The 16,407-nt window shown below is 40.6% G+C and overlaps 2 protein-coding genes across 2 annotated transcripts in view; one reads left to right on the top strand and one right to left on the bottom strand.

The window, feature by feature from the left end:
- snd1 (staphylococcal nuclease and tudor domain containing 1) overlaps positions 1 to 16,407 on the top strand; it is an 854,179-nt gene that overhangs the window by 414,662 nt on the left and 423,110 nt on the right. The gene's annotated exons all lie outside the window — the stretch shown is intronic.
- LOC122561794 (leucine-rich repeat-containing protein 4-like) lies at positions 4,454 to 6,703 on the bottom strand. Its single transcript, XM_043713957.1, has one exon. The coding sequence runs from the start codon at positions 6,350 to 6,352 to the stop codon at positions 4,454 to 4,456; it is 1,899 nt and encodes a 632-aa protein (XP_043569892.1). The 5' UTR covers positions 6,353 to 6,703.

Genomic DNA, 16,407 nt, shown 5'->3' with positions numbered 1-16,407 from the left:
ATTCTTCCCATCTTGCCCCCCCCCCATCTCTATCTCTCCTTGTTCATTTTCCCCAAGCCCCCATTCTTGACCCTCACCATCTGCACACTCTTCCACTCACCCTCCCCTCTTCCTGCCTTTGCCTCTCCATTCCTTGCTGCCATGGCCAAGGGGGAAAGCAGGAGAATTGTGTCTATTGATGTTATTCTTGATGAGATTCTTCCCTGTGTGTATGAGAATAGGTTTTATTGATGGTTCAGATAACTATTGGTACTAAGTCACAATGTTGGAGAATGTAGAACGTAGCTATCTTGTACTCTACCAGGGTTAAAAATAGATATAATAAAGTGTTTCATGTTGCATTGTTGGTTTCAACTTTTCACTGAAAGGAGACATCATCTGAATAAAGTGGAATATGTATTTGAGGAAAAAATACGAAACACAACTTATGGCATAATTCAAAACCCTATATATAAAATCTAAATCTTCCCTTCTATCAACTCTATCACTCGACCTTGCAGAGAAAATGACTGATAGGAAAGAGAGTATGGAAGTACACCGTCTCCTGCGTTTGGGAGCATAGACATATTCTTCCTTTTCTCCTTTTCCCTTCTGTACACACAATGCAGCCTGACTACACCTGAGCAATGGCTCGCTATTAAACCAATATACAGTTATGCAACTACTTACTGCATTCATGTAAATACTGTTAAAACAACTCTACATCACCAATTTGTCAGCCGGGTTTGATATTTTTGTCTAATAATCAGACGTGTCACTAAAACACAATGCATTATGAACAATACATGAGCAGCATATCAATCAAAGTAAATCTTAGTATCAGATTTCAAAATCTTTGGAGCAAATCAGCCAATGTATTTTTTTCCCTTAAATGAACTAAAGTGAAAATCATGTTGCTAAATAACAAATTAAGTAACAAGTCACTAAAGATTCTCAACAAATTAATGTGAGACAGCTCTGTATGGACTCCTCGACCTAGCGAGAATCGGTGAAATGAAAAGCCAAGCAAATGGCTTCCTGTGCCTGGTCTGGCAGAACGTGATGCTGCAGTAAGTCCAGTACTGGAAAGGCAAGAACAGCAGTAGATCATGTAATGCACTTCAAGCTATTCTTAAAAGAAAGGGAGAAAACCAGCCTCCAAAAATTCCAGGGTGTCATTCATTGAAGGTTATATTGCATTTCATTAATGTTACAATGCACCTACTTCAGATTTGTGGAATTGTTTAAAGTACCGTAATTGTTTCAACACCTTTCTATCGAAATTCATGTTTGAAATGAAAGCATCTTGTATGTATTATGAAGATCTGAATGAAATTTTGTAAACAATATATTTGAAAAGAAGCACACATAAGAGAAAACAGATGATGAATTCCTTGGGTCTTGCTTGCAACATACATTGATTGTGTTTGTCACTGAATCTTTTGAACACAAAAATAAATTGACAAGGGCAGTCAGAGGTGCTTGTCTATCAATCTCTCTCTCTTTTATCTGTTTCTGTACCTTTTTCCTATCCTTTCCAAACTAATATTAGGACTGGACCTTCAAAAGCACAGTTTATTTATATTTGAGGCTGTCAAAAGATTGTGGTAGGTCAACAATACACTGTGCCTAACCATTAAGTATAATTTTGGGAAATGGTGTAGTTACCATCAAGGAATAATTGGGATTGAAAGCATAGAATACCCTGTTGGTCATTACAAATTGTTTCTATTTTATAAACCACAACATTTTAAAATCTCATTGAGCAGGTTAGTTTAATTGTTTTTGTACAATCTATGTAACCTAAAGTTGGGATCCCAGTGCTTGCTGACTTAACTAATCTCCTGCTTCCCAGAACCTTCACTTCAAAATTCTTATCAATAGCTTCTTTGTCCTGCCCCATCACTCTCTTTTCCTTATAAACTTGTGTTTTTCTAAGGTTTTAGTCACGCCTTCTAATATCATCCATTAATTATCTGTCAATTCTTTTGCATCTGATTACTCTTTTGAGGACCACTGTTGGGCAGTTTCCTCTTTGTTGAAAGAGTTGGATGAATTCAATTTGTTAATAGAGCATTGACTTGAAGTTTGTTGTATAGTGAAAACTATTTCATAGCAATATTATTTTTTTAAATGCGCTAAAATTAAGTCCACAAATTCTAAATATTAAGTATTACAAAACTACCCCTAGCCTTACTTTGTGCTTTATTTCTACTGTTTTTACACTGTTTTATTCATTACAATTCCTTCCCCCACCCCTGTCACTTTCAGGCGAAAAAAGACAACTACTGTGTAAGAGGTGGTTTATTCCTGTAGAGTGCTTGAAGGTTGCCAGGGCAATGAAGCACAGAGACAAATATAAAGATGTCTGTGTTTAATGCCCATGTTTCAAATGCACTTCCATTCTTTCTTCTGTGAATGTTATCTTTGATCAGATGTGATAAATTGATTGAAAATCTTTTGTAATTTAAAAGTAGCAATGCCAACTAGTGCATAGTAAAGGCCCGCAGCACCTACCATGCGAGTACAGCTATCAGCTGTTAATGTTGGCAATTAATGTTCCAAAGTATACTACGCTGGAGTAGCAGACCTTAAGCTGATTACAGTGCTTGGTGCATCAGTTCCCAGTACCCCACCTCCTGATTTCTGCAGAAAACACAATGGCACATCCATAGTTACCATGCAGGACCAATCATTGCTTAATCAACACCATTCTTGCGGACCTAATTTAATAGTTTAACACTATTTATTTATTTTAATGCACGTCTACTGTCCTATCTGCCAGTTGATTTATGAAACAGCAATTCCATTTCAATCCATTCTGTCAACATTTAAAAAAATACATAATCAGCCAGCCAGTACTCTATGCATGCTAATGCTGGATTAGCAGCACAGTCAGCAGATGGATCACAACAGTAAAATTCAAATAACTTTTACAAGAACAAGATTGATATTCATACATTCGCAATTGGAGCAAACAGACCCAATTCTCAGTCGAGTGTGTTGCTGGAAAAGCACAGCAGGTCAGGCAGCATCCGAGGAGGAGAATCGATGTTTTTGGCCGGAGCCCTTCATCAGGGATCGAAGGGCTCCAGCCCGAAATGTCGATTCTCCTGCACTTCGGGTGCTGCCTGGCCTGCTGTGCTTTTCCAGCAGCACACTCTCGAATCTGATCTCCAGCATCTGCAGAACCTCACTTTCTTTGAGTTGAATTCCAACCCAATAGGGTTTAAACCACTGATGTGTTCCTAGTTTTAAAACTGAATTTTCTAATCTTGCCATGCAATAATGCTATTTGTAATTTTCTTTGTGGGTATCATTTTTGAAATGATCAATTTTTCTCCGTGGAAATATCCCCACCACCTCCAATTTCCTGGTACTGAGACATTGTATTATGTTTTTAAATAAATCACTGGCAATGACAGAAAATCAGTAGAAAATTTTAATGTAGTATCAGTTAACCTTTTCAATGCTGAATGTCCTTCACAATCTGCAATTGACATACTGCAGCTAGAATCTGCCAACAATAAAACAAAGTACTTATAATAGTGAAGAGTAGAATGCAGGGTTTGAGAAACAGCCAACATTACGCAATGTTTTATAAATCATTCTAGACTTGACAAATGCATTCTATTCTTGAAGTTGTGAAACGGTTACTTGTTCATATTACACCCTGATTCTCCCCATCTCTTCTCCCCTACTTTGGGTTTACCGCAGATATTTTCAGAATCCTGTGTCAGCAGTGATTTCTGAAGAAGTTCCATATTGCCTTTCAGATCAAGTAACGCTCCTACCTGCTCTTTCCTTATACCCACATACACAATTTGCATCTGAAAGCAAGATTGTGTCTTACAGTAATTAGCAAACTCATCCGCACTTCCACCATTTCATAGAATTCACAGTAACACTGCATGCAGAAGTGTGTGTTTATATAGAAACATAAAATGTTGTCTTGTGGTGGAACGAACCCTCGCTGGTTTCACCCGGATGCAAAGGTCGTCTGGCGATTTTTCTTCCGTTATAAATCAAATCAACTCTTCTCAAAAAAATCCCTTTTTTATTGCCTTTTTAACATTTTGGCACAGTACAAATTGGTGCTTTTACAAGTTAAACCTGTAAAGTCTGGTATTGGGCTTAGAAAGAATTTCCATATAAATATGTTTTACTGCATCCTCAAAGCATTGGCTTTAAAAATTACAGAATGCCCTTTTAAATTGGTTCAGCCCCATTTCTTGTCCCCAAGTCATGAAAGCATCTTGCTTAGTCTCCTCTTAAACATAAGTTACAGGTTAGAAAATAGTTTATTTTATATATATATATATCACTTTTTTTTTAATCAGCCATGGTTGCTTTGATATAAGCATATACAAGAAAACAGTCTGAGTTTTGCACTTTTTACAAAATTCTGACAACTTGTGCATTCTATTGCATTTTATATATATAATATAATATATTATATATATATGTACAGAAGTCAGATCTGAGTCTCCTGAACTTTCTCCTTGGTATGTGTTTGTATAATAAAGGGCTCAGGTATTGTAGTGTGGAGTGAGTTACCCAGGCTGTTCTCTGTCCAGTGAGCCCCGTGTGCTGGTTTGTACGTGTTATAGTTCATGTGGTCATGGACTGAGGGCACTACGACTGCTCCTTCTGATGGTGTGATGTCCTCACCCACATTAATGATCTCTATAGTCCTGGCTGCTGCCACCGTGCTCCGTTGTTGATGCCGTTTGCGGAGTTTGTAAAACACTATGAGCATAGCGGCTGCCAGCAGCGTCACTGCCACAAAACAGCCGATGATGATTTTCGTGGTTTTCATAACCTCGTCCAGGCTGGTGCGGGTCGTGTCCATGGTGGCCAACGTGGGGATCACAGCCACTGTTTTGGGATTTCTTGTACTCTGTAACAGCACTGTGGGAGTGGAGATGAATGCTGGCTTGTAAGTGGGTGGGGTCGACAGAAATGGTGGTACTTTAGTCCTGACGGTGTCCGGTGTCGTTTCTACGGTCACTGTTGAAAAGTAGGTGTAATTTGATGTGTTGATCTCTGCCATGCTTACTCTCAGGAAGGCTGAGGCATCAGCATTTCCTTCCACATTAGTGACCATACATTTGTAGGTACCAGCATCTGTTATTAAAACATGCAAGAAGTATAGAGTTCCATTGTTAAATACAGATATACGGGGATGTGTCGAACCATGACTCAATACTGTGTTGTTTGGTAATAACCACCTGACAGATGACATGGAAGATGTTCGACATTTCAATTTGGCTGTTCTCCCTTCAGAAATGTTTAGATTTTGCGGTGGTTCCAGAATGACTGGTCGTGAGCACTGTAAAGTGGCCTTGTCCACTTCAGTTAAGTATCTCCCCCTCATGTGAGGTGGGGAATGGCACCGGCCACAGCAAGTAGAGTTTGTGGGGATGTACTCCCTCAGCCACCAGGCAAGCCAGAGGATATCGCAGTCGCAATTCCATGGATTATGATGTAGATGCAACTCCACAAGGTACTTCAGTGGTGCAAACAGATCATGTGGCAGCGAAGTAAGGTTGTTATGGGCCAGATTTAGCTCCACCAATGCAGTGAGGTCATCAAAGGCATTTCGTTCAATCAGATTTACTTGCGAGTTCATAAGCCAGAGCTTTTTTAGTGATTTTAGCCCCTGAAATGATCCTGGTTTAATTGCTGGGAAGTGATTGCTAGACATTTCCAATTCCTCCAGCCTCACCAGTGGTGAGAGATTTGGCATATCCCTCAGATTACACATCCCCAAGTTAAGGTATTTTAAGTTAATTAAGCCCTCAAAAGCACCATCCAGGATGTACTCTAATTTTCTAAGCTCCCCCAGGTCCAGGCGCAGCAGTGATGGCACCCTGTTAAAAGCGTATGATGGAATGCTTTCAATTGGGTTGTTCCTGAGCCACAATTCACGCAGCTTTGAAAATGACTCAAATGCGCCACTTGGTATCACAGTCAGCCTGTTCTCAAACAACTCCAGTGTGTTAAGGCTAGTCAATCCATTAAATGCACCAACCTCTATTTGCCGGATGGAATTCCGGCCGAGTTGCAAGACCTCCATGTGGTATAGGTGTCGGAATGTGTCTGCCTTAATGAGCTGGATATTGTTCTCCATAAGGTTGAGGTACCGGGTATTAGAAGGGATCCCTTGGGGGACCTCTTTGAGACCACGGCGAGTGCAGACGACTTTGCTGAAGTGATTACTGCAGGAGCAGATAACTGGACAACTCTGTTCTCTGTTTGACGCTTCGCACACACTCCACATCCGTACCGTGAGGTAGACGAGAAGAACCAGGGCAGCATTCCAGGTGTGATGCACAGTTAGCTGCCACAAGAGATTCATGATGTGGCACATTCATAATTCACCATAGTCTGGGTTCGGCACTGATTTGAAAATCGGCTCTACCCCGGCACAGCAGGCAACCAGTGCCTTTAGCGATCGACAATGAAAGGGGGAGGGGGGCGGGGTGGGGGAAGAGAAAGATGCAATGGCCTGTCACACCTACCTCTACAAGAGTCCAGTTCCCTTTTTTCTTGCACTAGATACTAGTGCTATTTTTCGTTCATCTTCCTTACTAAAAAAAAAATCACAAAATGGCTCCTAGTAAATCCAAACACTAGAAAGGACCAACAGAGGTGAGGCCCAATCGACTATGCAGGTGCATGCATCCTCTCTACCCCAGAGAGTAGCGCCATCAACAGTCGTGGTGTTTGTCCTCTGAGTTGAGAAAGCTGTTGAGCAAGCTCCATCGCTCCTGTAGAATCCAGGCAATGCGTTTTATGTAGATGGTTTGTTTTTTTTTTGTTTATTCCCCCACCTTTTTTCTGCTGCAGTCGGTCTCTTTCTCAGTGCATCCACGCTTTCTAATCAGTTTCACTCTTCCTCTCAGCCAAGATCGGCTGATTTAAAATCAGCTATGAGCAGCAAGCACATTGCAGTCAGTAGCTTAACTAGCCAGTTCTCCACCAGTAGACGCAGCAGCTGCAGGCTGCCTCCCGCACAGTTAGCAATAATCCGTTGATTGCTCCAAGGGGAGGGAGGGAGGGGGGAAGCGATTGGAGGAGGAAGATTGCTGGAGAGCGCTCTCTTTCTCTCACTGATGAAATGGAAAGCTTCAGTGATGAGCTTTTTTAAATTTTGGCAGAATCAGCATCACAACAGAAGGAAAGAAAGCTCTCTTCTCTTCCCTCTATTTCATGTGGTATTCTTTTTTTTGTTTTGAGGTAGTGAGATGTGGCAGCTTTTTTTAGTCTTTTGTCCTATTAATAAGGTCTTTGTTGGCTAGTGACTGCAACAGGAACCTCTGTCCGCCGTTCTTTCTTTCTTCGGTCATTCTCGCTTCTCCCTTTCACAGCGTTGCAGACAGCGACACAGGCTGCGCTCTCTTCCCTTTGTCCTTCACTCTGAACGTGAATGTATTGCTGACGCATGTCGTAAGAAGCAGTACATTGGTGTGATGCAGTACTCTTGTATGTATTAACAAACCCCCGCGTCCCTGTCCTCCCCAACCCACCCCACTCTCTTCTCTAGGGGTTAATTATAAAAGCTTTCAGGAATGCTTCATTGGATTAGTGGAAGATTTTTAAATGCACATATAAACTCTGGTATGGTCTGTCATTTCTGACGCTTTAGCTTCACCTGTTTTGGTTTGTTCAGAGTGTATTTGATGTGGCAGCCTACTCTTTGAAGTAGCCAAATGTGTTGCAGTGATTTAAGCCAGTTTATTGTCCTCTGATTCCGTTGGGATAAATACGAATTGATGTTTCGGCTGCTGGAGGCCGGCGGGATGTAATTGGTCAGCTCGCTGCCAGTGTAACGTCATTCCTTGTAGTGCTGAGTTGGCTGCTCTGACGGCAAGATAGTCTGTTGGGAGCTGAGAGAAATATTCTGCCTGCATCGCAATGCATTGGAGAAGGGGAAAGAATCAAAATGGATCCCTTAAATCTGAGCGATTAAAAACAATTCAAATACTAATTACTCCAAATTTTGAATGTTCCTCTATTTACCTTTCATTGTATTGCCTAAATGGACGATAAGACTACCTACTACAACCATTAGTGTTGTGATTTTGAATGTTGCGTGAGGATCAGTTAGTTGTGGATCAGCTATTCCATACCACTTCTTTCTTCTACTGAATCTTACTGTAGTGACAGATCAGTTTATACTTCTATTTATGCTTGTTGAACCGAGGATGCGATTTTTGATGATTGGCAACTCAACATCCAACACACTGAGATTTATTGATAATTTGGAGGAAATTGAAAGAGCCATTCAGAAGACTTCCCTTTACTGGAGGACTAAGCACTGTCACTTATTTTGGTGAATTATTGTTGCCCATAATCCTAATCACCCACTACCTCTTTATTTGGACGGTGTCTGGTCATGATTAGAAAAAGTCATGTTTTTCTAACAATTGAGTGATATTGCAGTGTGCAGAGTTTTAAATTGGAGCTTGACTGGTTCAAATTCAACAGCAATGGCCCAGATCTTCCAGTTTCCAGATAATCTTTGAGGTACTCTTGAAAATCTGCATCACAAACAGGTGAAATTTCCAATGCATTTACTACGTGGGATGTTGAAACTTCATTAGGCAAATTACCTGGCGCTTGATAATCCCCATCTCCTCCAACTAAGTCTCCAACCATGAATTAAGTGTTAGAGGCTTCTGACTGGCTGACTTGAATGGATATCCAGGAAAGGTTGGTCATATCAAAGCCTGCCCTAACTTCTGGCAAACTGGTGATCTCCCTTTGATTCATATTTACCCTCTCTTTACAGCTGCAGATAAGCAGGTGTCAGCCTCCACCTATTTGGCACCTGTATGCCCTTGCTCATGTGTCACTCCGCTTCATCTTCTACACACTCGGCATGTTCAAATTGTATTCGAGACCTTTAAATCATTGGTATAAAATATAGTGTTAAGAGAAGGAAACATGGCTTCAGTACCAATCCAGTTCATTGCTAGCTGCAGGATTCCTTGGCTGGACCAGACTGCTTTACCTGGAAAGATTCTTGAACTGGAAGTTCATACTGAGAACTCCTCAAAAGGTAAGTGTGCATTTTTTTATCTGACTGGAGTCAGAAATAGTTTCCAATGCTACAGAAGATTTGAGCCATTGCTTTTTAGTTGTGTACTTTGTATCATGAAAACTCAAATGATCAGTCTGTTTCCTCCAGTGCTGTAGATATCAAATACTCATGTTTAGGGTTTAGGTGTAGGAAGTGATCTCTGGGTAATAACAAAGCTTTGAATTGGTATTGTTTGTTAAACTTCTGAAATACAGCTATGAGAATGAGTGAAGATTCCAGCTGGGTGGTGCTGTTTTGAATGAAGTTAGAAGATTATGAAGTTGGTCTCCCTCCTGTAGAAAAATTGGAACAGAGTAGCAGGAGTCAGCTATTCAATCCATCGGGCTTGCCACACCATTCAATACAGTCTCCCCACTCCTCCAACCCCCATACAGTACAGTAATCACAAATCTGTAAATCGCTACCTTAAACATAGACCAATCCTCAGCCTCTACAATCCTCAATGGTAGAAAATTCCAAAGGTTCGTGACCATCTGAGTAAAATAAATTCTCATTTGTGACCTGAGTACCATCTCGCGCTCCCCCGTTTTTATATTGTGACCCTCTGTTTTAGACTCGCTAACTGAATTAACATCTTACCTGCATCTACCCCATTTGTCTATTTTAAGTATTTTGAGCGTTTTAATTAGATCACCTCATTCTTTGAAATTCTAAAGAATACAGGCTAAATTTGCCCTAACTCTTGCGAGGAAGTCCTGCCATCCCTGGAACAAGTCTGTTTTACATTTATTGCACTCCCTCTGTGGCAATGATATCTTTCCTGAGATGAGGAGACCAAAACTGAACACTGTGCTCCAAGTGCGGTCTTATCAAGCTCCTCTATGATTGAAGCAAGATTTTACTACTCCTGTACTCAAATCCTCTTACAATAAAGGCTAAATTTTGTTTATTTAACCAATTTTTTAATTAACCTGTTCAGAGATATAATTATGCACCTCTGGAGCAGGTGGGAGTTGAAAATGGGTCTCCTGGTTCAGGGATAGGGACATTAACACTGCACAAGATTTCTTCCCAATAGTTTGTTGCACCTGCATATTAGACTTAAGTGATTTGTCAACAAGGGCATCAAGGTCTCTTTGATTTATCTACACTTTGCAATGTTTTACTATTTAAGAAATACTTCATATATCTGTTTCTATTACGTAAGTGCATAACCTCTTATTTTTTCACATTATGTTTCACCTGCCATTCACTAAGCATGCCCGGATCATCATGAAGCTGCTCTACATCATCCTCACAACGCACATTCCTACTTAGCTTTGTATCATCTACAAATTTAGAAATATTACATTTGGTCTCTAACTCCACATCATTGATATATACTGTGAAAAGCTGGGGCCCAAGTACTAATTCCTTATGTTACTTTACTAGTCACAGCTTTCTAATGCGAGAATGATCAGTGACCAGGCAGCCTGAGAATCTAAGAGTAGCTGGGTTCAGCCTATATGGAGGAGGCATATCATAACTCTAAATTTAAAGTGACAGCATTTCCCTATTTGTTGAATCTTAACACCACTACAGTTCATTTTACAATACAATGGTCAAATACAACCATGCACTGCTCAGTAAATCTTGACTACTGCTGACATTGATGTTTTACATCTTACACTCAGGACAGTTTGCAAGAGTTCCTATTAATACTATCAGACAGAAGACTGATATTTGATTAGCAAATGAACTCTGATGCAGGCTTTGCCGTGGAGAATATGCTACCATACTAGTTTCCACTAATTGTTCAGAACATTGACCTGAGAAATGAACCAGTGAATGGCTATCACCCAATTTTGAGTAGAAACGTGTACACGTTCTTTTTGTCTGCAAAGAACAGTGTGCTGGGCAGCTCCTCACTTGTTTACCATACTGTTACATTGCTTCCACTTCCAGAAACCACCACCGTGCATAAACCTCAGAAGTCTGTAGCAGCAAGACAATTTCACTGTGCCACACTGCAAGTCTGACTGACAGTCCTAAAATGGTTGTCAGCATGCTTGGGATTATCCAGTGAAAGTTGTCTAATTGCAGAATCACATCTATGTTACATACTGTATTGAGTTTTGCAAGCACAGGCTTGGATTTAACAGTACCTCGCTTATTGCAAATGGGCAGAAGAAATGTTGATTGATGCAGTCTTTGGGATGTATGCCTTTGTGAGACCATGCACAGAAATTCATATACCACCTTAACTCATTTGCGTGACAGGCAAAATGTGTCTTTGGCTTGATTGCAGCATTCTTTTAGTGATAAACACTATGCAAGCCAATATTAATGGGTACATTTTCCATAGCACTGCCTCTACCAGTCAGACTCCACTTGCCAACCAGTCAACTGTCTATTCTCCTGCATTATAAATGTTAATTTACCCTTGATTTAGTATTCTTGAGAAATGTCCTGATGAGTGCAAGAAGGAAGTTTTGAATAGAATGCGTCTTTTTCGGCAATATTCAAGTCTTTTCTACAAAACTGTTTCATCTTGGAACTCAATTTTATTGAGTTAAGATTGGAACCACTAAGGGCAGTGCATGTCTATGTTTTCTTGGACTTAAGCAAAATGATATAGGAGTGTACATTGAGGCACTTTGTGAAAATACTTAGAATGTTGTTAGCTGCTGTGAAGTTAGCTTTCAGCTGGTGTTGTTGCCTCTGTTGCTGTAGTGTTTCCTGGTCCAAATGTGCAAATAAATACTGTCTGACAGTTCTGCAATGCTGATATCTAGATACATAGGCCTTGGTGAATTATTGGAGATTTCTTTCGCTGTGAATATGTCAAATTTGACTAAAATGTTGAAATATAACATGGTCATGAATAAATCCAATAGGAAGTGCAGGAGAAGCATCTCTATCCATAGAACGATGAGGTTATGGAACTCTCTTAACTTGGGGAGTAGTTGTGGCAAATAAAATCCATGTATTTAAGAGGAAGCCAGGTAAACCCCTGAGGGAGAAAGAAGTAAAAAGCTAGTTTGAAGAAGTTTGATGAAGTGCGAGAGGAGGCTGGTGAGGGATCTGAGCACCAACAATCGGCCTGGTGGGCTTAACTACTTGTTTTCCTGCAAAAGATCCTGTAAAATTTTGAATCCAGCAACTTTAATTGTCTACAAATCCTAGCCACTCGCCTTTTCAGGCTGTTTTGTCGCAATTGATTGTGCGATACCAAACAAAAGTATTGTTTAATATGTTGTCAATGCATTTTTAGATTTTTAGATTACTTACAGCGTGGAAACAGGCCCTTTGACCCAACAAGTCCGCACTGACCCTCCGAAGAGCAACCCACCCAGACACATTCCCCTACGTTTACCCCTTTACCTAACACTACGGGCAATTTAGCGTGGCCAATTCACCTAGCCCGCACATTTTTATTTGGACTGTGGGAGGAAACTGGAGCACCCGGAGGAAACCCACGCAGACATGGGGAGAATGTGCGAACTCCACACAGACAGTTGCCTGAGGCGGGAATTGAACCCAGGTCTCTGGCGCTGTGAGACAGCAGTGTTAACCACTGTGCCACCGTGCTGCCCCAAATACAGGTTACTAAGAACTTGCATCTAACCTGTAAAAAAAAAAAGCCTGAAGTGGAGATCTTCTATCATCATCATTCATCACTACTCATCAATCTTATTGTTTTAAAATCCTGTAATACATCATCGCAACTGAAGAAATCATTATTTTGCAACTTTTCTCATTTGAACTATAGGACAATGCTAAACAGGCTGGGGCTGTTTTTCCCTGGAGCGTCGGAGGCTGAGGGGTGACCTTATAGAGGTTTACAAAATTATGAGGGGCATGGTTAGGATAAATAGACAAAGTCTTTTCCCTGGGGTCGGGGAGTCCAGAACTAGAGGGCATAGGTTTAGGGTGAGAGGGGAAAGATATAAAAGAGACCTAAGGGGCAACATTTTCACGCAGAGGATGGTACGTGTATGGAATGAGCTGCCAGAGGAAGTGATGGAGGCTGGTACAATTGCAAGATTTAAGAGGCATTTGGATGGGTATATGAATAGGAAGGGTTTGGAAGGATATGGACCAGGTGCTGGCAGATGGGACTAGATTGGGTTGGAATATCTGGTCGGCATGGACGGGTTGGACCGAAGGGTCTGTTTCCATGCTGTACATCTCTATGACTCTATGACTCTCGTCTTTCTCCTTGCTTCTCAAAGCCTTGATGATTCCACAGGCCCAAATGTGCTATCCAGTACCTTGAGTGATTAACCCCATTTCAGTCACGAGAGGTGGACAGTAAGCATGAATGCACTACTTGCCCTGGGACATGGCAAGTGAATGTAACTTTAACCTGCTGCCACTCAGTGCTCTCCAGTGAGAGCAGCATGATTGAGAACATTTTGAAATCCCTTTCTAGTGACTTGAAAGTGGCAATAAATACTTGCTCAATCTGCTTTCCTCCATTCTTATAAAAATAATTTTAGATGGGAGGAAATCTTTCTTTCTTGCTACAACTGGGGATACATTTCCTGGTTAGGAGAGACCGTACCAAATGTGTAGATCTGGCACATTCCTTGCAGACTTTAGTTATTCAGCTATATTTGCAATGCATCCTAACTGCTCCTGTAGATAAGTGGCTGCAGAGTTTATTGAATTATATTTTTTGTTTTCTTGGTTTTTCTGAATTTTTGAAGTGCAGCATTATAGTGGCAGAGTACATGGCCACTGTAATTAGGACTGTCATAAATTGCTGGGGTGCAGGCCTGCCTCTTCCTCAGTCACATCTCTTCTCTCCTCCCATTTGTTCCACCAATCTAAATTTTCAATCTCAGCTACGCTAGTAGAGAACAGAGCTGAGGCAAGCCACAACCTTATGAGAAGAGGTGGTAACCTCTGAGCTGCACTGCCTCACTTCATTCACAATAATGGAATGCAAAAGTTGCTTTTGGTTGACGTTTCAGGTACATGTATGTTCTTGTTTAGACAGGAGCATGCGGTCTGTTAGATTTATTTTAAATTGTTTTATCCTTTACTACTTCCGGAATGCTGAAGGCCCCAGCCTGATAGCTAATTCGGTGCAGGTCTAATTTGGAACTTGCTGATAAGAATGCCATAACTACCTAGGAAGTTGAAGAAGCTTAACTTTTTTTTCCCCCTGGATCAAAGTATGCAACACAGATAGATTGCACTGTTACTCAGATAAAAGCTTATAGATTCAGTCCTACTCCAAAAGCATGAACACACTAGTCTGGCCATCCAGTGTGGTGCTAACAGAGCACGGCACTTTCTGAAGTATTTTTCTGTCAAAAGAATATAAAAGATTCTGTAATACTAATAGAAGAAAAGAAGGGAAGTTCTCCTAATGTCCTGACAAGCTGGTAGATGAGTCATTCAGCTCTTCCTTTGTAAATTTAATGGGTAAATGGTTGTTGAGAAGACCACTTTCTGAGTTCTTTGGACTACAGATTAAAAATGGGAAAAAGATGTTGCTTGAATCAAGGAATCTGTAATGGATGATGTTTGCAGTTTTAAAAACAAGTTATTGGAGCAAATTGTGAGTTGTATATTCAAAGTTGCTTTACTGAAGCATTGATAGGAAAGTCCAGATAAATGGACATTGCCTGTGTGTTCAGGGCAATTCTGTACCGAGATATCCTTTTGATTGGCATGAGCTGTTGTGGATTCAAGGGAGCTTAGCAAAGCACCAAGCTTTTGTTTGGCGCCTGAGCAAGAAGCTACAGCCTTATGTATGGAAAATACTGCAGGACCATTCACCCTGTGAAGAGGAAACATCTATCTCTCTTTCTCTCTTTTCTATGTGGCGAAGTAAAAGAAAATGCTTAGAAGCTAGCTACTTTCCCTCAGCTTTTCTCTGTAAGGTGCTTTCTGTGCAAGGGAAGAGGGGAAAATCACCATTAGAGACATTGAAAGGATGAATTCTTAACAAGTAAATGAATGGTTGAGGATCAGTGTCCCTTCAGTTTGTGTAATCAGCAAAGAATCGGAAGGAACTGAAAGGAAACAACTTAACAACATCTGTGGTCTGAACTGGTACTATTGAAATGTTTCTCTTTTTTTTGTCTACCCAAATATTTGTGACTGTCTTTGTATGTCTATGTCTCTCTATATGCATGAACAGGAATTTTTTAAAGGGACACAGTTATATACTAACAATTCAATTTTTCACCAATGACAAAATGTCGACAGCATTTAATTAGTAGAAATAATTATTAACTGGTTTGCATGTTATTTTAGCAGTTGGACAGAATTGGGTCAGTTCAGTGGTTTAATTAAATAATCACATTTTTGATGATGCTTCGAATAGTCGTGTTTAATTTCCAGTGCTCTATACCCCAAGAAGTGACATTGAGATGTGTTTTAGATAATTCTGTGTTTGAAAGGTACTCAGTAAACTTCTTTCAAGATTTCATTGTTCAGACAAATATATTGTATTTAAATGTTAGAATGTTTAAGATCTTGTTCCTGATGACAGCCGTTTCATTATATGTTTTTGGTTTCTATCACCACCCTTGATAATTACTGCAAAATGCATTCTGAAATTGTGACATTTTACTAACTAATAAATGCAGTAATTTTCCCTGTTTGAGACTGATGCTTTTCAAAAGCTCACCGGCCCTGCATAGGTATCATTTGTAGGTTTGGTGGTGTTTGGGCTTATCCTCATTGAGCCAGTAAATCCATTTATTTTACACACAGTGTGATGTTGGAAGATTTCTGGTAGACTGTATTTATATTTAAAATTGCACATTTGCATGCTAAATCTGTGCATGCTTTATTTTTGACCAAGTTCCTTATATTATGAGGTTAAGATTCTGTTTGCAGCATACCCAAGAAATTCCAGTAGAGACCTTGGAAGTGGGTACATAAGCAAGTACTGAAAGGAGATTTGCTGTGAATCCAGAAGTTTTGCGCTATCTCAAATTCTTAGAAGAAAATGAGGACTGCGGATGCTGGAGATCAGATTCGAAGAGTGTGGTGCTGGAAAAGCACAGCAGGTCAAGCAGCATCCAAGGAGCAGGAGAATCGATGTTTCAGGCATAAGCCCTTCATCAGGAATGAGGCTTGGGGTCCAAGGGGGCTGAAAGATAAATGGGCGGGGACTGGGGCTGGGGCTGGGGCTGGGAGCAAGGTAGCTGGGAGTGCGATAGGTAGATGATAATGGGGGGTGAAAGTGATAGGTCAGAGAGGAGGGTGGAGCAGATAGGTGGGAAGGAAGATGGACAGGTAGGATCATTCAAGAGGGGTTGCCAAGTTAGAAGATTGGGATTAGGATAAGGAGGGGAAATGGGAAACTGGTAAAATCTGCATTGATCCCATAAGGCAGAAGATGTTCCTCCAGGTGTTGGGTGTTTTAGGGTTTG

This window comes from Chiloscyllium plagiosum, chromosome 23 (assembly GCF_004010195.1).
Source record: "Chiloscyllium plagiosum isolate BGI_BamShark_2017 chromosome 23, ASM401019v2, whole genome shotgun sequence".
Classification (NCBI taxonomy): domain Eukaryota; kingdom Metazoa; phylum Chordata; class Chondrichthyes; order Orectolobiformes; family Hemiscylliidae; genus Chiloscyllium; species Chiloscyllium plagiosum.
Note: the sequence above shows the minus strand (reverse complement) of the source record. Positions and strands in the feature narration are given on the sequence as shown.

Excerpts from the sequence above, each read along its gene's own strand:
- LOC122561794 (XM_043713957.1), bottom strand. The coding sequence starts at position 6,352 with ATGTGCCACATCATGAATCTCTTGTGGCAGCTAACTGTGCATCACACC.